Below are 24,042 nucleotides of genomic sequence, written 5' to 3' on the forward strand. Positions count from 1 at the left end.
CACGACGAGAACACCATCCCCACAGTGAAGCATGGTGGTGGCAGCATCATGCTGTGGGGATGTTTTTCATCGGCAGGGACTGGGAAACTAGTGGCTAGATGTGCCAAGCTTATAGAGATATACACCAAGAGACTTGCAGCTGTAATTGCTGCAAAAGGTGGCTCTACAAAGTATTGACTTTGGGGGGGTGAATAGTTATGCACGCTCAAGTTTTCTGTTTTTTAAATCTTATTTCTTGTTTGTTTCACAATAAAAAAAAAATGCATCTTCAAAGTGGTAGGCATGTTGTGTAAATCAAATGATACAAACCCCCCAAAAATCAATTTTAATTCCAGGTTGTAAGGCAACAAAATCGGAAAAATGCCAAGGGGGGTGAATACTTTCGCAAGCCACTGTATATACTGACCAGCCTCAACGTTTTCTACAACTCAAAACTCAACTTCTTGAAGTATTTTCACATACAATAGTACATCAATAATTTACAGTAGGCATAATGCATGTTTATTTTTTTTCAATTCAACTAGACTATAATGGGATTCAGTCTTAAGGTGGAGATAAGCCATCCGGAGCTGAATCCTTTTCCAAATAGAAAATCATTGAAATAAAAATGTTTTGGGTTGGACCGCGACTCACATTGGTTGAGAGCCCTCCACTTCTTTCCAAGTAGGAAATCAATCATAAAACAGAAGACTGTGGGACGACAGATCTGCCACTCAGCGTATTTCTGAACTCTTCTCGAAGATGAAAGGGTCTGGATTGATTACCCTCTATCCCTGTGATTGGCTAGTGCTTATCAGCAATGTGGTTTCCAGGAAATCTTGACAATATAATCAGTTTATGACCATAGACTGCAGAATAACCCCACAGAATATGGCATCTTGACTAAAATCATCATTTTGTGACTTTGAGATTGCCTGGACAAAAGGTGATAGTGTTTTTGGAGTGAATATAGGTTCTGTCTAGGCCACTATTGCTGCTTTTACATACTGACCAACTTTATACGCATACATGCATAGAACAGAAACATGCAGGGCTGTTTTTAACACTCCATATAAACTACTTACATATGCTACACAACATGACAACTGTCACTTTAGGCTTATGTTAGTCATGAGGATGCAATTGATTGTTCATCATCTTTTTGTCTGTTTTCTTCCTGACAGGTAAACACATAGATACATTGTAGCCTACTGTGCATTTAACTTTATTCATTTATCTGGGGTAGTCCACATCAGTAACACTTGCCCCTGCAATACATAAATAAAAACATTACATACATAGTCACTAACTACCTGGAACTATACTTCTGTATCACCCCCCCCCCCCCCCCCCCCCCTCCCCTCCCCTCCCGATATAAGCAGTTATTATAGAATGAATAACATTCTAACAACCACCAAAACCATGGATAATGTCAGATCTATTGCAACAATGCATAGTAAATAATAGTTGGCCACAAGGGCTTTGTTTTGTTTGTTTTGAATGCATCTGTATAGTCTGTGAGGCTCGAGTCACGTGACTGTGACGTATCCTTCGGGCTACTGTATATTGACCAGTGACATAGACACGGTTGGCAGTGCAGAAAAGACGAGAGAAGGCTGCTGGAGCTGTTCAGGAGATTTTATTGTTTTGCATTTGAACTAACAAGGATTTTCGGCTAAGATATATCTTTCCAACTTCAGCTACAGTGATAGCTAAGTTTGGAAAGGAGAAAGGGGAGCTTTAGCGTGCGTTTGCCGAACATTTAATGCACAGAGGGTCTCCCGCATCGATAGCCTTGTTTTACAAAGGGAAATAAATATTGACCTAATTATTTCGACCAAAATATTACAATGGATAACGCTGGATCTAAGAAACGTTGCTGTGGTAGGTACATTTTATGTTTTCAGTTATTTTACAAGGACTCATTCGAATGGAATATTTGATCAAGAAATTATGGCTGCCGATCTATTGACCACACAGGTGGCCATATGATATCAATTACAACGAATCGTAAACATACTTTTCCTTGCAGAATCTGTCCAAGAGTTCTTCACATCACCAAAGTTCCTTATTTACCTGGGACATGGCCTCTCGACATGGGTAAGTGAAACGAAAATAGCCAAGAGAAACCATTTAAAGTAAAATAAGGTGTAGGTGAGCCATTTGACAAAATGCTGTAGCCTATTTATGTTTAAGAATAGGTACACAAGTATAGGCTATTTCCCATCCAATTGGGCGCATCTTGCGTGCGCTTAGTCTGGTTTGACAAAAATTGTTGATGAAAAGATTGTTGATCAGTGGACCCATGGATGGTTCGATATAGTGTGTAATGGTCTATGTATACAATAGTTGTTCTGTCATGGTATTTCTAAATCAGGTGCATGCGTTTGTTTAAGTAATGTTTATTTTGTGTAACAGTCCTTAACAGTAGACCATTATTAATTTATATAGGGTATGATCACTTTAGGCTCACTAGCAAGGTCGGCATTATGGGCGGGCTTAGGGGGCCTGGGCCGCCCTACCGTACCTCCTTGCCCATCCAGATAAAATATTTAAATATTGATAATTTATTTGACCGAGATGCGCGCCGACAGAAAGACGTATCAATCTCAGAAGCATCTGAGTGAGCGAAACAGTATGTGTAGCCCCAGCCTGGTCTGATAGACTAGACGCAACATAGTAAATGAAAATTATTCCATACGAAACGTAACATATCATACAAAAAATGGAGTGTCTCGGATTTAGGAACAAAATAATACGAAATGCTCTGAGACCAGCTTGGTAGCCCATGTATCTAATGCTGTCTGGCATGTCATACTTATTTTTGGCCAGACAGCATCAGATACATGGTATACATATAGTTACACAGAGGGGCGCTGTTCGCTCGGATGCTTTCTCCAGTGACATCGTTTCAGCCACTTGCTAATTGAACAGGGATGTAGTGCTGCCTTAGCGCGGGGGAGCAACACAGCCGGTGTTCCCTCACTTGTTATCAATTTGAGAATACATGGAGCTGGTGAAAATATTTCTGGAAAATTAATTCAGATAAATTCTATACTGAACAAAACTATAAACAAATCAAATCAAATTGTATTTGTCACATGCGCCGAATACAACAGTGAAATGCTTACTTACAAGCCCTTAACCAACAATGCAGTTTTAAGAAAAATAAGTCAAAAATAGATAAGTAAAAAATAATCATAAGAAAAATAGAAAAATAACAAATAATTAAAGAGCAGCAGTAAAATAACAAGGAGGCTATATAAAGAGGGTACCGGTACAGAGTCAATGTGTGGGGTGCACAGGTTAGTCGAGGTAATATGTACATGTGGTGGAGGTAAAGTGACTATGCATAGATAATTAACAGAGAGTAGCAGCAGCGTAAAAAGAGGGGTGGGGGGGGGGGGGTAGCCATTTGATTAGCTGTTCAGGAGTCTTATGGCTTGGCTGTAGAAGCTGTTAAGAGGTCCAGGTGGGAAAGGGCAGTGTGGAGTGCAATAGAGATAGCATCATCTGTTGGGGCGGTATGCAAATTGGAGTGGGTCTAGGGTTTCTGGGATAATGGTGTTGATGTGAGCCATGACCAGCCTTTCAAAGCACTTCATGGCTACAGAAGTGAGTGCTACGGGTCGGTAGTCATTTAGGCAGGTTACCTTAGTGTTCTTGGGCACAGGGACTATGGTGGTCTGCTTGAAACATGTTGGTATTAGACTCAGTCAGGGACAGGTTGAAAATGTCAGTGAAGACACTTGCCAGTGTGTCAGCGCATGCTCGAGTACACGTCCTGGTAATCCGTCTGGCCCTGCGGCCTTGTGAATGTTGACCTGTTTAAAGGTCTTACTCACATTGGCTACAGAGAGCGTGATCACACAGTCGTCCGGAACAGCTGATGCTCTCATGCATGCTTCAGTGTTGCTTGCCTCGAAGCAAGCATATAATTAATTGAGCTCGTCTGGTAGGCTCGTGTCACTGGGCAGCTCGCGGCTGTGCTTCCCTTTGTAGTCCGTAATAGTTTGCAAGCCCTGCAACCTCCGATGAGCGTCGGAGCCGGTGTAGTACGATTCAATCTTAGTCCTCTATTGACGCTTTGCCTGTTTGATGGTTCGTCGGAGGGCATAGCGGGATTTCTTATAAGCGTCCGGGTTAGAGTCCCGCTCCTTGAAAGTGGCAGCTCTACCCTAGCTCAGTGTGGATGTTGCCTGTAATCCATGGCTTCTGGTTGGGGTATGTACGTACGGTCATTGTGGGGACGACGTCATCGATGCACTTATTGATGAAGCCAGTGACTGATGTGGTGTACTCCTCACTGCCATCGGAAGAATCCCGGAACATATTCCAGTCTGTGTTAGCAAAACAGTCCTGTAGCTTAGCATCTGTGTCGTGTGACCACTTCTGTATTGAGCGAGTCACTGGTACTCTGCTTTAGTTTTTACTTGTAAGCAGGAATCTGGAGGATAGAATTATGGTCAGATTTGCCAAATGGAGGGCGAGGGAGAGCTTTGTACACGTCTCTGTGTGTGGAGTAAAGGTGGTTGCACATTTAACATGCTGGTAGAAATTAGGTAAAACTGATTTAAGTCCCCTGCCACTAGGAGCGCCACCTCTGGATGAGCATTTTCTTGTTTGCTTATGGCCTTATACAGCTTGTTGAGTGCGGTCTTAGTGGCAGCATCGGTTTGTGGTGGTAAATAGACAGCTATGAAAAATATAGATGAAAACTCTCTTGGTAAATAGTGTGGTCGACAGCTTATCATGAGATACTCTACCTCAGGCGAGCAAAACCTTGAGACTTCCTTAATATTAGATTTCATGCACCAGCTGTTATTTACAAATATACACAGACCAGCACCCCTTGTCTTACCGGAGGCAGCTGTTCTATCTTGCCGATGCACCGACTACCTCGACAGCTGTATGTTATCGATGTCGTCATTCAGCTACGACTCGGTGAAACATAAAATATTACAGTTTTTAATGTCCCGTTGGTAGGATATTGTTAAATCGGAGCTCATCCATTTTATTATCCAATGATTGTACGTTGGCTAATAGGACTGATGGTAGAGGCAGATTACCCACTTGCCGTCAGATCCTTACAAGGCACCCCGACCTATGTCCCCGATATGTCCGTCTCTTCTTAATGCGAATGACAGGGATTTGGGCCTTGTCGGGTGTCTGAAGTAAATCCTTCACGTCCGACTCGTTAAAGAAAAAATCTTCATCCAGTACGAAGTGAGTAATCGCTGTCCTGATATCCAGAAGCTCTTTTTGTTCATAAGAGACGGTGGCAGAAACATTATGTACAAAATAAGTTACAAATAACGCGAAGAAACACACACAATAGCACAATTGGTTAGGAGTTCGTAAAACGGCAGCCATCTCCTGAAATGCAACAATTTCAATGATGTTACTGAGTTACAGTTCATATAAGGAAATCAGTCAATTGAAATAAATAAATTAGGCCCTATTCTATGGATTTCACATGACTCGAGAGCCAGGCCCAGTTTTTCCCCACGAAAGGGCTTTATTACAGACAGAAATACTCCTCAGTTTCATCGGGTGTCCAGGTGGCTGGTCTCAGACGACCCCGCAGGTGAAGAAGCCAGATTTGGAGGTCCTAGGCTGGCGTGGTTACACGTGGTCTGTGGTTGTGTGGCCAGTTGGACATACTGCCAAATTCTCTAAAATTACATTGGTAGAAAATTTTTCATTATTTTCTATGGCAACAGCTCTGGTGGACATTCCTGCAGTCAGCATGCCAATTGCATGCTCCCTCAACTTGAGACATCGGTGGCATTGTGTTGTGTGACAAAACTGCACATTTTAGAGTGGCCTTTTATTGTCCCCAGCACAAGGTGCACCTGTGTAATGATCATGCTGTTTAATCAGCTTCTTGATATGCCACACCTGTCAGGTGGACAGATTATTTTGGGAAAGGAGAAATGTTCACTAACAGGGTTGTAAACAAATTACACAACATTTGAGAGAAATACGCTTTGTGCGTATGGAAAAATTCTGGGATCTTTTATTTCAGCTCATGAAACATGGGACCAACACTTTACATGTTTTGTTGAGTATAATTTCCACTAAAATTCCATGAAAACGATAGAATGACAAACTAAATAAAGATGTAGGATATATCAGCCTATAGGTAGGTAAATGGTGGTTTCTTCTCAGTCTTCTCTCTCTGGCAGTGGCGTGAATGATAACTAGGCCTAACTGTATGCGTGTGTGCAGAGGCCCGGCGGTCGGAGACTTGAACACTTCGAGCTGTAACAAGAACAGCCACAGACAAAAAACTCTACCAGGGGTTGCTAAAATGGCTGTCCTCAAAACAGTTTGGGCTCATGTACGACGCACTTGAACTCGTCCTACTGTCCGAGTGCTTAGCTTACAGAAATGTACCACCTCTAATGCATATGCAGACAAACAGATCCACCAACGAGATCTAGGATCCAAATTCACCGCGTCTGCCTTGATGTTCATAAAACTCCACGGACCCCCACTTGCGCACTGGAACCCAAAACAATATGTGACCACTTGGTTATGGAGCTGTCCTTTCAGCACCATGATTTCGAAGGACGCTTAAATCGCTTAAAATAAGTAGTAGTCCAACTCATCACTTTATTATTATTATTATTATTATTACAAATAGAAGATTATCACTTCTCACATTGGTGCTTGTTTAGTAAAGTTAGATCAAAGCTGAATCAATGTCTCGCAAGATACCACGATTAATTCGTATTTTACATAACAGAACCGAATATAATAGCATATACTGTAACATAGTAGGCCTATATGTTACACCAAAAACACATCCTTAGTAATTTCTTATCTGAAGCTGAATAGTACATTTTCTCCCCTCATGCAGCCAAAACGCAACAGCGCGCTTCACTAGGCATTAAATATATGCTTTGATTGAAACAGAATAAGCCTACATTTGACATTTTAGTCATTTAGCAGACCCTCTTATCCAGAACGACTTAGTTAGTGCATTCATCTTAAGATAGCTAGGTGGGACAACTAAATATCTCAGTCATAGTAAGTGCATTTTTCCTCAATAAAGTAGCAAATTCAGTGCTAGTAGGGGGGTAAGAGTAAAGATTGTTCACGAAAGGGGTTGGGGGTGCGAGGGGGGGTGCTGTGGGATTATTTAATGTACTCTTTGAAGAGGTAGGGTTTCAGATGTGTTTGGAAGATGGGCAGGGACTCTACTGTCCTAGCTTTAGGGGGAAGCTGGTTCCACCATTGGGGTGCCAGGACAGAGAAGAGCTTGGACTGGGCTGAGCAGGAGCTGCCCTCCTGTAGGCGTGGGTGGGCCATGAAACCTGAAGTGGCAGAACGGAGTACTCAGGTTGGGGTGTAGGGTTTGAGCATAGCCTTAAGGTAGGGAGGGGCAGTTCCTCTTGCTGCTCCGTAGACAAGTACCATGGTCTTGTAGTGGATACCAGCTTCAACTGGAAGCCATTGGAGTGTGCGGAGGAGAGGGGTGACATGGGAGAACTTGGGAAGGTTGAACACCAGACAGGCTGCAGCGTTCTAGATAAGTTGCAGGGGTTTGATGGCACAAACGGGGAGCCCAGCCAACAGCGAGTTGCATTAGTCCAGACGGGAGATGACAAGTGCCTGGATTAGGATCTGTGCCTCTTATGTAGGGTCGTACTCTACTGATGTTGTAGAGCATGGACCTGCAGGAGTGAGTCACTGCTTTGATGTTTGCAGAGAACGACAGGGTGTTGTCCAGGGTCACGCCAAGGTGCTTTGCGCTCTGGGAGGGGGACACTGTCGTGTTGATGGAGAGTTCTTGGAGCGGGCAGCCCTTTCCCGGAGGAAGAGCAGCTCCGTCTTGTCGAGGTTGAGCTTGAGGGGGTGGGCCGACATCCAAGCTGAGATATCTGCCAGGCACGCAGAGATGCATGTCGGCACCTGGGTGTCAGAAGGGGGTGAAGAAGAAAAGTAATTGAGTGCCATCCGCATGGCAATGATAGGCGAGACAATGTGAGGATATGACGGAGCCGAGTGACTTGGTGTATAGGAGAAGAGGAGAGGGCCTAGAACCGAGCCCAGTAGTGAGACCATGTGGTGCAGACTAGGATTGGGCGGTATCTAGATTTTCATGTCGTCATACCGTCCTTCTCTCATACCGGGATATATGGTATTACCGGCTTAGTACACGAGGGGGCGCCAAAAAAAGGCCATTGGGCGTCTAATACCAGAATGCTAACAAAATTAGCAGAAGTAATAGCAAATTTGCATAGAGGCTGCTAGCGAATATGCTAACAAGTGCAAACGAAAGTAAACAAATTCCAAAGATAGGCAATCCAGCTCATAAAGTTATACATATATACAGCCGAATGTCATTTTTGGTGAGTTTGGACATTTACAAGCGAATGTGAACGAGAGACATTGTGGAAATGAACTAAGTTTTGATGCATGCTTTTCTGAAGGAAGAACAGTACTGACTCTGGAGCAGCATGTGTAGGCTACACGCTGTGTCTGTGTGGAGTCTGGAGTCGCTAAGGCAATGGCCTGCCTGCTCTGCTTGGAGAAGAGGGAGGAGGAGAAGATGGGCCGAGAACGGAGAGGAGAAGAAACACAAGGAAATCAAGATAGTGGCAGCTGTACAAATAACTAATCCAAAGGGCTTTGACTTCTCAAACACAGCAGAAAGCTAACTAGCAAGTTCTAGATTAACTAGCAAGTTCAATTTAGGGGTCGGGTTAACGCAGAATTCTGCGTTTTTCACGCAGGAAGAAAGATAAAACGCATAAGAAATATCTTGCTGCGTTTTGTAAATGCAGATGTAAAATGCTTCTTATTGTAATTTTGGCATCAGACTAATTTTGTGCTTCAGTTGCACTTCTCCACTTGGATGAGAATTCACGAAAGGGCATTATTTTCTCGGTGTAGCCAGCCAACTTCTCTCCGGTAAAATGCAAGATTAACTTTAAGCAAAACATTAGGAAATGTAGCTTCCTACATTATTTCTATGATGAACATTAGAAAGATGATGGCCATGCATTGTTTTTGCAAAAAGCTCATTCAATACAGTGATCAGGGACGTGCAACTATAGTTTTCCTTTACAGAAAATACATTAGTGCAATGCATTCGGCAGAAAATAGCTTCATTTTCATCAGATAACAACAGAAGTGCAACGCTATTTGGCTGGCAGCCAGAAGTAAACTTTCTCCCATTGTGCTATTTACAAACAAACACGTGACTGGCTGAACTGTTCAGGGGAACTACAGTAAGCTTCATAATGTAAAATAATGTGACAGGTGAAATGAAGAACGCAATCTGCAGGTATTTACTTAAAAAGTACAAATATTAGCCTCCCGAGTGGCGCAGCGGTCTAAGGCACTGCATCGCAGTGTTTGAGGTGTTACTACAGACCCAGGTTCGATACCAGGCTGTGTCACAGCCTGCTGTGACTGGGGAGACCCATGAGACGGCGCACAATTTGCTCAGTGTCGTCTGGGTTAGGGGAGGGTTTAGCCAGCCGGGATTTCCTTGTCCCATTGCGCTCTAGCGGCTCCATGTGGCGGGCCGGGCGCCTGCAAGCTGACTGTGTTTCCTCCAACACATTGGTGTGGCTGGCTTCTGGGTTAAGCAAGCAGTGTGTCAAGAAGCAGTGCAGCATGGCAGGGTCGTGTTTTGGAGGACGCATGGCTCTCATCCTTCGCCTCTCCCGAGTCCGTAGGGGAGTTGCAGCGATGGGACAAGACTGTAACTACCAATTGGATATCACGAAATTGGGGGGAATAAATATATATATATATATATATACACACTGCTCAAAAAAATAAAGGGAACACTAAAATAACACATCCTAGATCTGAATGAATGAAATAATCTTATTAAATACTTGTTTCTTTACATAGTTGAATGTGCTGACAACAAAATCACACAAAAATTATCAATGGAAATCAAATTTATCAACCCATGGAGGTCTGGATTTGGAGTCACCCTCAAAATTAAAGTGGAAAACCACACTACAGGCTGATCCAACTTTGATGTAATATCCTTAAAACAAGTCAAAATGAGGCTCAGTAGTGTGTGTGGCCTCCATGTGCCTGTATGACCTCCCTACAATGCCTGGGCATGCTCCTGATGAGGTGGCGGATGGTTTCCTGAGGGATCTCCTCCCAGACCTGGACTAAAGCATCCACCAACTCCTGGATAGTCTGTGGTGCAACGTGGCGTTGGTGGATGGAGCGAGACATGATGTCCCAGATGTGCTCAATTGGATTCAGGTCCGGGGAACGGGTGAGCCAGTCCATAGCATCAATGCCTTCCTCTTGCAGGAACTGCTGACACACTCCAGCCACATGAGGTCTAGCATTGTCTTGCATTAGGAGGAACCCAGGGCCAACCGCACCAGCATATGGTCTCACAAGGGGTCTGAGGATCTCATCTCGGTACCTAATGGCAGTCAGGCTACCTCTGGCGAGCACATGGAGGGCTGTGCGGCCCCCCAAAGAAATGCCACCCCACACCATGACTGACCCACCGCCAAACCGGTCATGCTGGAGGATGTTGCAGGCAGCAGAATGTTCTCCACGGCGTCTCCAGACTCTGTCACATGTGCTCAGTGTGAACCTGCTTTCATCTGTGAAGAGCACAGGGCGCCAGTGGCGAATTTGCCAATCTTGGTGTTCCCTGGCAAATGCCAAACGTCCTGCACGGTGTTGGGCTGTAAGCACAACCCCCACCTGTGGACGTCGGGCCCTCATACCACCCTCATGGAGTCTGTTTCTGACCGTTTGAGCAGACACATGCACATTTGTGGCCTGCTGGAGGTCATTTTGCAGGGCTCTGGCAGTGCTCCTCCTGCTCCTCCTTGCACAAAGGCGGAGGTAGCAGTCCTGCTGCTGGGTTGTTGCCCTCCTACGGCCTCCTCCACATCTCCTGATGTACTGGCCTGTCTCCTGGTAGCGCCTCCATGCTCTGGACACTACGCTGACAGACACAGCAAACCTTCTTGCCACAGCTCGCATTGATGTGCCATCCTGGATGAGCTGCACTACCTGAACCACTTGTGTGGGTTGTAGACTCCGTCTCATGCTACCACTAGAGTGAAAGCACCGCCAGCATTCAAAAGTGACCAAAACATCAGCCAGGAAGCATAGGAACTGAGAAGTGGTCTGTGGTCACCACCTGCAAAACCAGTCCTTTATTGGGGGGTGTCTTGCTAATTGCCTATAATTTCCACCGGTTGTCTATTCCATTTGCACAACAGCATGTGAAATGTATTGTCAATCAGTGTTGCTTCCTAAGTGGACAGTTTGATTTCACAGAAGTGTGATTGACTTGGAGTTACATTGTGTTGTTTAAGTGTTCCCTTTATTTTTTTGAGCAGTGTATATATATATATATATATATATATATATACTACCGTTCAAAAGTTTGGGGTCACTTAGAAATGTCCTTGTTTTCCATGAAAACATACATGAAATGAGTTTGAATAGGAAATATAGCAAAATGCATGGTTAGAAATAATGATTTTTAATTGAAATTATAATTGTGTCCTCAAAGAATCCTCCATGTGCAGCAATTACAGCCTTGCAGACCTTTGGCATTCTAGTTGTCAGTTTGTTGAGGTAATCTGAAGAGATTTCACCCCATGCTTCCTGAAGCACCTCCCACAAGTTGGATTGGCTTGATGGGCACTTCTTACGTACCATACGGTCAAGCCGCTCCCACAACAGCTCAATAGGGTTGAGATCCGGTGACTGTGCTGGCCACTCCATTATAGACAGAATACCAGCTGACTGCTTATTCCCTAAATAGTTCTTGCATAGTTTGATGCTGTGCTTTGGGTCATTGTCCTGTTGTAGGAGGAAATTGGCTCCAATCAAGCGCCGTCCACAGCGTATGGCATGGCGTTGCAAAATGGAGTGATAGCCTTCCTTCTTCAAGATCCCTTTTACCCTGTACAAATCTCCCACTTTACCACCACCAAAGCACCCCCAGACCATCACATTGCCTCCACCATGCTTGACAGATGGCATCAAGCACTCCTCCAGCATCTTTTCATTTGGTCTGCGTCTCACAAATGTTCTTCTTTGTGATCCGAACACCTCAAACTTTGATTAATCTGTCCATAAATTTTTTTTCAAATCTTCCTCTGTCCAGTGTCTGTGTTCTTTTGCCCATCTTAATCTTTTCTTTTTATTGGCCAGTCTGAGATATGGCTTTTTCTTTGCAACTCTGCCTAGAAGGTCAGCATCCCGGAGTCGCCTCTTCACTGTTGACATTGAGACTGGTGTTTTGCGGGTACTATTTAATGAAGCTGCCAGTTGAGGACCTGTGAGGCGTTTGTTTCTCAAACTAGACACTCTAATGTATTTGTCCTCTTGCTCAGTTGTGCACTAGGGCCTCCCACTCCTCTTTCTATTCTGGTTAGAGCCAGTTTGCGCTGTTCTGTGAAGGGAGTAGTACACAGCGTTGTAAGAGATCTTCAGTTTCTTGGCAATTTCTCGCATGGAATAGCCTTCATTTCTCAGAACAAGAATAGACTGATGAGTTTCAGAAGAAAGTTATTTGTTTCTGGCCATTTTGATCCTGTAATCGAACCCACAATTGCTGATGCTCCAGATACTCAACTAGTCTCAAGAAGGCCAGTTTTATTGCTTCTTTAATCAGCACAACAGTTTTCAGCTGTGCTAACATGATTGCAAAAGGGTTTTCTAATGATCAATTAGACTTTTAAAATGATTAACTTGGATTAGCAAACACAACGTGCCATTGGAACACAGGACTGATGGTTGCTGATAATGGGCCTCTGTACGCCAATGTAGATATTCCATTAAAAATCAGCCGTTTCCCGCTACAATAGCCATTTACAACATTAACCATGTCTACACTGTATTTCTGATCAATTTGATGTTATTTTAATGGCCAAAAACAAGGACATTTCTAAGTGACCCCAAACTTTTGAACGGTAGTGTGTATATATACAGTGAGGGAAAAATGTATTTGATCCCCTGCTGATTTTGTACGTTTGCCCACTGACAAAGAAATGATCAGTCTATAATTTTAATGGTAGGTTTTTTTGAACAGTGAGAGACAGAATAACAACAAAAAAATCCAGAAAAACGCATGTCAAAAATGTTATAAATTGATTTGCATTTTAATGAGGGAAATAAGTATTTGACCCCTCTGTAAAACATGACTTAGTACTTGGTGGCAAAACCCTTGTTGGCAATCACAGAGGTCAGACGTTTCTTGTAGTTGGCCACCAGGTTTGCACACATCTCAGGAGGGATTTTGTCCCACTCCTCTTTGCAGATCTTCTCCAAGTCATTAAGGTTTCGAGGCTGACGTTTGGCAACTCGAACCTTCAGCTCCCTCCACAGATTTTCTATGGGATTAAGGTCTGGAGACTGGCTAGGCCACTCCAGGACCTTAATGTGCTTCTTCTTGAGCCACTCCTTTGTTGCCTTGGCCGTGTGTTTTGGGTCATTGTCATGCTGGAATACCCATCCACGACCTATTTTCAATGCCCTGGCTAAGGGAAGGAGGTTCTCACCCAAGATTTGACGGTACATGGCCCCGTCCATCGTCCCTTTGATGTAGTGAAGTTGTCCTGTCCCCTTAGCAGAAAAACACCCCCAAAGCATAATGTTTCCACCTCCATGTTTGATGGTGGGGATGGTGTTCTTGGGGTCATAGGCAGCATTCCTCCTCCTCCAAACACGGCGAGTTGAGTTGATGCCAAAGAGCTCCATTTTGGTCTCATCTGACCACAACACTTTCACCCAGTTCTCCTCTGAATCATTCAGATGTTCATTGGCAAACTTCAGACGGGCCTGTATATGTGCTTTCTTGAGCAGGGGGACCTTGCGGGCGCTGCAGGATTTCAGTCCTTCACGGCGTAGTGTGTTACCAATTGTTTTCTTGGTGACAATGTCCCAGCCTCCTTGAGATCATTGACAAGATCCTCCCATGTAGTTCTGGGCTGATTCCTCACCGTTTTCATGATCATTGCAACTCCACGAGGTGAGATCTTGCATGGAGCCCCAGGCAGAGGGAGATTGACAGTTCTTTTGTGTTTCTTCCATTTGCGAATAATCGCACCAACTGTTGTCACCTTCTCACCAAGCTGCTTGGCGATGGTCTTGTAGCCCATTCCAGCCTTGTGTAGGTCTACAATCTTGTCCCTGACATCCTTGGAGAGCTCTTTGGTCTTGGCCATGGTGGAGAGTTTGGAATCTGATTGATTGATTGCTTCTGTGGACAGGTGTCTTTTATACAGGTAACAAGCTGAGATTAGGAGCACTCCCTTTAAGAGTGGGCCCTAATCTCAGCTCGTTACCTGTATAAAAGACACCTGGGAGCCAGAAATCTTTCTGATTGAGAGAGGGTCAAATACTTATTTCCCTCATTAAAATGCAAATCAATTTTATAACATTTTTGACATGCGTTTTTCTGGATTTTGTTGTTGTTATTCTGTCTCTCACTGTTCAAATAAACCTACCATTAAAATTATAGACTGATAATTTCTTTGTCAGTGGGCAAACGTACAAAATCAGCAGGGGATCAAATACTTTTTTCCCTCACTGTATACAAATATTAAATGGTATTGAAAAACCAACCTGTGGCTATTTCCAAATACCCCAGTATACGGTATACCGCCCTAGCCTAGTGCAGACACAGATCCTCTCCACGTCACCTGGTAGGACCGGCCTGCCAGGTAGGATGCAATCCAAGAGTGTGCAGAGCCTGGGACGCCCAGCCCTGAGAGAGTGGAGAGGAGGAACTGATGGTTCACGGTGTCGAAGGCAGCGGGTAAATCTAGGAGGATGGTGGTCCTCTGTAGCTCAGCTGGTAGAGCACGGCGCTTGTAACGCCAAGGTAGTGGGTTCGATCCCCGGGACCACCCATACACAAAAATGTATGCACGCATGACTGTAAGTCGCTTTGGATAAAAGCGTCTGCTAAATGGCATATTATATTATTATTATATATTACAACAGAGGAGTGAGAGTCAGCTTTGGCAGTGCGGAGAGCCTCCGTGACACAGAGGAGAGCAGTCTCGGCTGAGTGACCCGTCTTGAAGCCTGACTGGTTAGGGTCAAGAAGATTGTTCTGAGAGATAGCGAGAGAGTTGATCAGAGAAGGGATACCAGTCTGGAGTTTTTTATGTCAGAGGGGTCGAGTGTTGGTTTCTTGAGGAGGGGAGCGACAGTGATCAGGGATTAGTTGATGAGGAATGGGAGAAGGTCTCCAGAGATGGTCTGGAGGAGGGGATGGGGTCGAACTGGCAGGTTGTCGTGCAGCCGGACCTTACTAGTTGCCGGATTTCATCTGGAGAGAGAGGGGAGAAAGAGGTCAAGGCATAGGGTAGTTCTGTGTGAGTGGGACCAGTGAACTCAATAGGCTGAGTGAATGAGGAGCAGATGTCGTCAACCTTCTTTTCAAAGTGGTTGACAAAAGTCGTCCGCAGAGAGAAAGGAGGGAGGGGGTGGAGGATTAAGAAGGTGGAAAAGAGTTTCCTAGGGTTAGCGGTAGAAGCTTGACATTTAGAGTGATAGAAAGTGGCTTTATCAGCGGATACAGAGGAAGGTCTACAAGAAAGGCTAATAGTTTGTTAACACCATCTGCTTTAAGTCGCTCACAAAACAGTAATTCAAGATAATCTAAATGCATATTCCAATTAAACTGATTGAGATCAAATGATTGGCATGCAGCTTGGACATTTCACCGGTAAAACGTGAATAATTATCATTCGCAATTGACAGTGATGGCCTATTTTAAAATGAGGTAGGCTATGCCTAACTTGGTGTTTGAGGGTATTAAAAATATAAAATGTTCTTGAGACAATGTGGGTGGGCATAGACAGGCGTTGCAATTGGAGGATGGATTTTATGCATAGGCCTATTCTACAATGATATTCAATAGGCTACATTATTTATTTTAACCTTTATTTAACTAGGCAAGTCGGTTAGGAACAAATTCTTATTTACAATGACGGCCTACACCAGCCAAACCTGGACGACGCTGGGCCAATTGTGCGCCTCCCAATCACAGCCGGATTGTGATACAGCCTGGAATCGAACCAGGGTCTGTAGTGACACCTCTAGCACTGAGATGCAGTGCCTTAGACCGCTGCGCCACTCGGGAGCCAGTCGATACAAACTCTGATTGAGAAATTATGACGTCATTTTAAAAAAGTGTTCATGCCACATTTAAAAGGTAATAGACTTTTACAGTTAAATTACATGTATCTACTATAAAACCCATTTTAAAAAAGTGCCCCCTATTGAAATCAAATGCCCATCCAACTGATTCGTTCTGGCACCGGCCCTGCTTAGTAGTAGACAAGGATCATGTTTCTGCAAGCATCATTCATCGTCTATAGCCTAGTGTGCAGTGCATTTTAACAGCTGGCTGATACAACAAAAGTTAACATGCATGTCTTTGTAGGGCGATCGTATGTGGAACTTCGCTGTAGCCGTATTTCTGGTGGGGCTGTATGGCAACAGCCTCCTGCTCACGGCTGTGTACGGACTGGTGGTGGCGGGGTCAGTCCTGCTGCTCGGAGCCATTATCGGTGACTGGGTGGATAAAAACCCCAGACTCAAAGGTATGCAGCCATAAGTAGGCTTACTCTACAGTGTGTCTGAACAGAACTGAATACACTGAACAGGAATGAACAATATACATAGTCAAAACATGACTTGATCATTCATTTAAAATGTTTGGGATTATTCTCTATTCGATACCATTCAAAGAACCCATTGAGTGATTTACTCAGACAGAAATCAATTGTTTGTGACCACCAACCCTATGTCTCTAATGCTTATCCTCTAATCTGATAGTGGCCCAGACTTCGCTGGTTGTCCAGAACTTTGCTGTCATACTGTGTGGGATCCTCTTGATGGTGGTTTTCCAGTTCAAAGAACAGATTGCAGAGTTATACAATGGATGGGTTCTGGTAAGATTGCATTTCCTAGACTTTTCATACTGTTATGATCATTAAGTGGTCATTTTAAACTGATAACTGAATGGTTATTTGCAGCGAAAGCATTTACCCATTTGACAAGTACAATGTTCTGACCTAAGTCTACTATGATGTGAAATCCAGTATGTAATTTCAACAACCTTTACATATCATTTCAGCCTCTGGACAGTAGCCTAGCCTACACATTGAACATTCGACCCCCATGAATGATGCAGCGCCCCCTCCTTAGGCCAATTAGGAATATTATTCAAATTTATGTTACGTGGATTAATGCGAAAGAGAAAAAAAAAACATTGTCAACATCACACTGGCTGTATTTCTGTATTTTGAAAGTTATATCTCTTGAAACTTGATTGCTGACATGCAAAACATTTTGGGAATATATCAACAATGGACTAATGAAACAAAAACCAAAAGATAGTTTTGGGGGGGAGTTTTCCTTTAATTGTCAACTGCATCTGTATGGAATGACAGTGCCTATAGATAGTCTACACACCCTTTCAAAATGTTCACCTTTTGTAAATGGGCAGAGCTTAAAGATCCTTATGGGAAACTTGTTACTCATGAGGAGATGCATGTATGTACATATTGTCATGACTGTAGCTCAAAAGGGACATGGGCCTCATTTATAAACCGGGCGTACATACAAAATATACCCCAAAATGTGCATGCGCCAGTTTTTATGCAAATGTTGTCATTTATAAAAATGTATCTTGAAGTGAGAATGTGCTTAACTCCCTGCAAACTCTAGACCATGCATACCACATCTGCTAGTGGTTTAAATATTGTATTGCAACCTGGCAGGTAAGTATATTGTGCAAATGGGGGATATGATGAAAAGCTTATTCATAAAAAACAGGAAAACATGTTAACAAGAATGCAGCCATTTGCCATTAGTGAGAAGAGCGAAAATCAGTTTTATTTTTAGAATCTTAGACATAGGAATCTTTTTCCTATTTATTTTATTTTCATAATCATTGCAGAGTATATTCCTCACTTTTTCTGGCCGTGATGTGTTCACATTCCCGACGTAGCCAGACAAGAAATTACCATGCGCATCTCTCATTTAATTGGACCTAGTAGCCTAGGCTATGTGTATTTCACGTTTTGCAATCCCAAAATGCAGCGCGGTTTACAATATACAGTCGAATTTAACAGGTATTTTACATTGAAGTAGGCCTATGTATGCTACTGTTAGTACTGTATTATTATTATTATTAATATTTTTTAGACGTTTCAGAATTCAAGGGCAGTACATCATATTTAGGCTGGGGAAAAGTCGATGCAAAACATTGTTGAATTCAAACGTTCTGCTGACAGGTCCACAACAATTTGCCATTGTTTTCTTCTATAGAAACGGACATAATCCTTAGCCAGAAACAGTTCATTTTTAATTTTTTCATTCTGCGAACAGAGTAAATAGACCAGTAGCTTATATAAAATATTTGACAGTATGGGTAGGCTACAGTATTGGTGTGCAATAGGAGCGCAACATCATTGTACTATTTAATCTCAGAGCCTATACCAAGGCAGAACAAAGAAACTCACTAATCTTTTGATAAACTAAATATTGAACAACAATGTGTCTTTTGCATAGAAGTGTGGGCTGTAGCATTTAGCCTACTTTTAAATTGTTTCGAATATACAATCAATCTTGCAGAATGTGCAGAAAGGCACTCGCTATATAGGCCGCAAGCATGTTTAGTTTGAAAAAAATCACTGCAAAATATCAAAACATTCTGCCTACACCTCTACAGAAATGTGATCAAAATTGACATTGCTCTTTCTTATAGAAACTGCCGTGGCCTAATTCCAATAGTTTCAAATTATACATAAAATAAAGGGCGTTATTGTCACCATAAAAGGTGAATGAAGGGCGTTTTCTAGGCAGAGTTTTAATGCTTGTTCATGCGCACAGTTTTTTTACGACATGTCTGATTTATAACGGGAAGCAGTGTCCTGCCTGAGTTGCTAAATCAAATCAAGGGAAAATCTTTTGATTCTTAAGATTACGCAAGGATTTGCCGGGAAACGTGTTTGGCTTCTTGAAGAGGCTCTTTCTTTTGGTGGAATATGTAGACCCAAATGAGCAAATGTAATTTACATTCTACAGCAAGTCTTTGTCCCATGGAAGAAAAACTGTGCCTTGTTTTATGGTTGATAGAAGAAGACTGTTGCAATAGCGAGTGTTACAATCTGCTGGCTGCTACACTATCATGATCATGAACAAAGTGTCTCTCACGTGGTGTAGTTAGTGTATTGTGGGACAAATCGTGCATTTGTGAAGGGGCCCTTGGATTTTAAGGAGGGGGAGGGGGGTGCTGTACATTTTCTGGTATTTGTGTGTTTCTGGAGGTGGTGGTGAAACAGGAGATTGAGTGTCTTGTTCATGACTGTGTAGTCAGCGGATTCTTCTAGGGCCGTCATGTGAGAGAGAGAAATGCTGCCTGGCCAGTTGAGCCAGTCCATCTCTATCCCCCTGGTCAGAACAGCTGCAATTATAATGTACAAAAAAAAAAAAACAGCAGGCCTGTTTATTTCAGTCTCACACTGGATTATGGTTGTTGAGTGTAAGAACACATGTTGAGGCCAAAAATATTATTGTTGTTTTTTGAAAGTACATTTAGAAAGGACATTTGCACACCTTAAAAATGTTTTTATGTTTTGTTTTTTACCAAAGCAAACAAAAATGTATAGTTTTCTTGGTTTTCAGACATGCTGCTATATCCTGGTCATCTCCATAGCCAACATTGCTAATTTGGCCAGTACTGCCATGTCAATTACCATCCAAAGAGACTGGGTGGTGGTTGTGGCTGGACAGGACAGCAGCAAACTGGCAGGTCAGTCTCCATGGGAAACCAGCCCAAATCAATAGGGCTCATGTGAAAAGACCTTTATCGCCTTGCAGTGGTGTGACCTTTGAACCCAATCAAAGCTAAATCACAAATTCTTATTTTATAACTGTCCGTTTCACCTGGGTTCACCAAGGCTTTAAAGCAGATATTATACAGTAAAAATGCATCATTTCCGCACAGCTAATCTCAAAGAAATGGTTTCACAAGCCATAAATACTAACAGTTAACAAATGACCAGAGCTGTGTGCTACATTTTGCTTGTCTGCACCAGTGAAGTCAATTAACCTGAAGTGTATTGCAATGTATAACCTTCAGGAAACCTATAAAAATCCCTGACATGAATTAGTGGAAAAACCATAAAATAACACTTTGGCTGTGTCCTATCATGTCACAGTCACTTAAAGCATCTTCTCTACTAAAAGCTGTCAATCAAGTCCTTTCAGATAAGGTCATAAGGAAAGCAGATAAAAATTAGAAGCCATGTTTGACTCCTTGAACTTCTTCTGTCAGCAAATATTGTAATTCAGGGAAACATGTAACTTAAGACAGGGTTATGGTTGGGCGGTATCTAGATGCTGTTCCTGTACCATACCTTTAGGATGCCCCAAACCCCAAAAATGTAATTATTATTTTTCACAGTATTGAAAATCACACCATCGGTATTTCAAAATACCCTGGTATACGGTATACCGCCCAAACTTAGACAGGGTAAAGTAAAATATGAATTTACTTTTCCTGTGGACAATGGACAATAATGTAATTATGCTCTTAATAGACATGAACGCCACAGTGCGGATCATCGACCAGCTGACCAACATTCTAGCGCCCATGTTGGTGGGCCAGATCATGGCTTTCGGCTCCAACTTCATTGGCTGTGGCTTTATTGCGGGCTGGAACCTGTGCTCTATGTGCCTTGAGTACGGTCTGCTATGGAAGGTCTACCAGAAAACCCCGGCACTGGCCTTGAAGGCTGGCAAAAAAGAAGATGACCAGGAACTGAAGCAACTTAACTCCCTGAAAGGTATGGTCCTCAATGAACATCACTGACAGACATGTCTTAATGTCAATGAACATAAGTGTTCTTGTAAGATCTTGCAAAATAAAATTGTCAACCAAATATACATCTGTTGTTGGGCTGGCCCTCCCTTAGAGAAAGACTAAATGATGAGATCTGATCCGTGTACAGTCTTGTGGCCCCAGAACAGTCACTCATGTCTGTCTGTTCTTCCTCCTGTGGTCTGCAGACCTGGAAAGCGGCAAGGGCCCAGTAGAGGGCTCCGAGCTCATGAACGAGACGGCTGTCGTCAAGGCCGACTGTCCCAAGAAGACTGGCTGCTGCTACCAGATAACAGAGCCCCTGCGCACCATCCGCGATGGCTGGGTGGCCTACTACAACCAGTCCATATTTTTTGCAGGCATGTCACTGTCCTTCCTCTACATGACGGTGCTGGGCTTTGACTGCATCACCACGGGCTACGCCTACACCCAGGGCCTCAACGGCTCTGTGCTCAGCCTGCTGATGGGCGCCTCAGCTGTGTCAGGCATCTGTGGCACGGTGGCCTTCACCTGGGTTCGCAAGAAGTGTGGCCTGATCCGCACAGGCTTCATCTCGGGTGTGGTGCAGCTCTCCTGCCTAATGCTGTGCGTGGCGTCCGTCTTCGCACCGGGCAGCCCCTTCGACCTCAGCGTTTCGCCCTTCCAGGACATCTACAGCCACCTGACCGGGGACAGCGGCACCCTACCAGAGGCCGACCACCCGGTTAGCGTGCTAAACATCGATGATCAGGGTCTGCTGGTCAACGGTTCGACCGCACTGCCTGCTGAAGAACTGCCGCCTCTGCAGTCCTACCTGTCAGTCAGCCTGCTGTTTGCAGGGGTTATTGCTGCTAGAATTGGTGAGTAACTCAAAAGTCCACACTGGGAAAAGTGCTTGATGAGTGCTGCTATGTCATGTGTTAACAGTTACGTAGGCACAGAAGTTAATTGTTTGAGGAAGTCTAAAACACAATGTCACAGCCTTCTGTAGAGTATGAACCTGTTGTAAAAGGCAGGCACCAGCCACCACTTGGAGGGATGTCGGCTCCAGATCCGGTGTTAATGTCTCCACAGAGCAATATTGGCAACCTTTGATTCCAATATCTGCTGATAATTACAGTCATAGCGATGATTGTCTGTTCCTATATCATTTTTATGTGGCTGTAAAAATGCCAATCTAAATGACTGCTGTGCTGTTTTCCCCTCTGCAGGTCTATGGTCCTTTGACTTAACCGTGACCCAGCTCATCCAAGAGAATGTGATCGAGTCGGAGAGGGGGGTGATTAACGGTGTCCAGAACTCCATGAACTACCTCCTGGACCTGTTGCACTTCATCATGGTGATTCTGGCGCCCAACCCTGAGGCCTTCGGCCTTCTCGTCATCCTCTCCGTCTCCTTCGTGGCCATGGGCCACATAATGTACTTCAGGTTTGCCTTCAAGAGCCTCGGGCGGCGCCTCTTCCTCTGCTGCTCGCCAGAGCAGAAGGCCCAGACCCTCCCGGACTCTCCCTCCTCGCTTCCCACCATCGTGTAACCCATTAAAGAGACGCTGTCCCTGCTAACAGCTCTACCTGCAGCGCACACTATTGTCCCCTCCTCCTCCTGCCCGCTAGCTATCAACCTAATAAACATGCTTGCGTGTAGCCCCCACAGCGCTAATGTATCTACTTTTGTGCCTAACCCTAGCATGTGCCGTCCTTTGCCATTGTAGATATATCATTAGCCGTTTTGCGGAAGGGGGAAGAGTAGTGCGGCCACAGAGAAGCAGCCCCTCACAGACAAATAGCTCAGCTTGAATGAGGCCTTATAGAGAGGTGTCACAAATAAACATCTCTTCTCCCTACTTCCAATATTTCAATCTAGCTGCTTTGTTATTCAAGGTGCTGCAGCTAGAGCTACAGTAAATGAGGGAGGAAAAATGCAGGTATTGCTTGCAGTTACTACGGTTACAGCTGCATACTACTCAAGGATGTTCTGTGGCTCTAGTGTTGTTTGCATCTCATTACAGCTCTGCATCAGCCATAGGATTTTCATTTCCACATTGAAGCGATTTGTTTCTCAGTAGTTCATTGTTACTATAGCCATTCATGTTAGCGTTTCAAAAGACTCAGTTACTTAAGCTTTAGTAATTGACAATGATTTAGATTACCGGTTTTACCAGTGAGAAACAGGTTCTTGCTTATTTTGCTTAACGAGCCTGGGATAAAGTCTCTTTAATACATGGTTATAAGGGTTATGCAAATTATTTATTCAAGGAGTGTAGATAGATAGATATACTGAATCAAAATATAAATGCAACATGTAAAGTGTTGGTCCCATGTTTCATGAGCTGAAATAAAATATCCCAGACATTTTCCATATGCACAAAAAGCTTATTTCTCTCAAATTTTGTGCACAAATTTGTTTTCATCCCTGTTAGTGAGCATTTCTCCTTTGCCAAGATAATCCATCCACCTGACAGTTGTGGCATATCAAGAAGCTGATTTAACAGTGTGATCATTACACAGGTGCACCTTGTGCTTGGGACAATAAAAGGCCACTCTAAAATGTGCAGTTTTGTCACACAACACAATGCCACAGATGTCTCAAGTTTTGAGGGAGTGTGCAATTGGCATGCTGACGGCAGGAATGTCCACTAGAGCTGTTGCCAGATAATTGAATGTTAATTTCTCTACCGTAAGCCGCCTCCAACGTTGTTTTAGAGAATATGGCAGTACGTCCAATCCGCCTCACAACCGCAGACCAGGTGTAACCACGCCAGCCCAGGACCTCCACATCTGGCTTCTTCACCTGCGGGATTGTCAGAGAGGGGGAGCGGATGAGTATGTATGTCTGTAATAAAGCCCTTTTGTGGGGAAAAACGAATTCTGATTGGCTGGCTCCCCAGTAGGTCGGCCTGGCTCCCAAGTGGGTGGGCCTATGCCCTCCCAGGCCAACCCATGGCTGTGCCCCTGCCCAGTCATGTGAAATCCATAGATTAGGGCCTAATTTATTTATTTCAATTCACTGATTCCCTCATATGAACTGTAACTCAACAAAATCTTTGAAAATTGTTGCAAGTTGCATTTATATTTTTGTTCTATATATTATATATATATTCTCAATGCATTATCAGTATTGTCTCTCAGCCATGATGGTGCTAATGTGCTAGTTATAGCGAACAACTGAAAAACGATGCATTCACATTAACGCTCTCAATGACCAAAGTGGAC

At 43.7% G+C, this 24,042-nt stretch overlaps 1 protein-coding gene across 1 annotated transcript; it reads left to right on the plus strand.

Moving 5' to 3' along the window:
- The first annotated feature begins 1,572 nt into the window (after positions 1 to 1,572).
- Positions 1,573 to 23,195, plus strand: LOC311144130 (solute carrier family 40 member 1-like). The gene is made up of 8 exons (XM_084180116.1): positions 1,573 to 1,863; positions 2,012 to 2,079; positions 16,403 to 16,562; positions 16,798 to 16,913; positions 19,654 to 19,780; positions 20,571 to 20,816; positions 21,040 to 21,690; positions 22,042 to 23,195. The coding sequence occupies exons 1-8, from the start codon at positions 1,830 to 1,832 to the stop codon at positions 22,362 to 22,364; spliced, it is 1,725 nt and encodes a 574-aa protein (XP_084036242.1). The 5' UTR covers positions 1,573 to 1,829; the 3' UTR covers positions 22,365 to 23,195.
- The last annotated feature ends 847 nt before the right edge of the window (positions 23,196 to 24,042 follow it).

This window comes from Coregonus lavaretus (genome assembly GCF_964263955.1).
Source record: "Coregonus lavaretus genome assembly, chromosome: 16".
Taxonomy (NCBI): Eukaryota; Metazoa; Chordata; class Actinopteri; order Salmoniformes; family Salmonidae; genus Coregonus; species Coregonus lavaretus.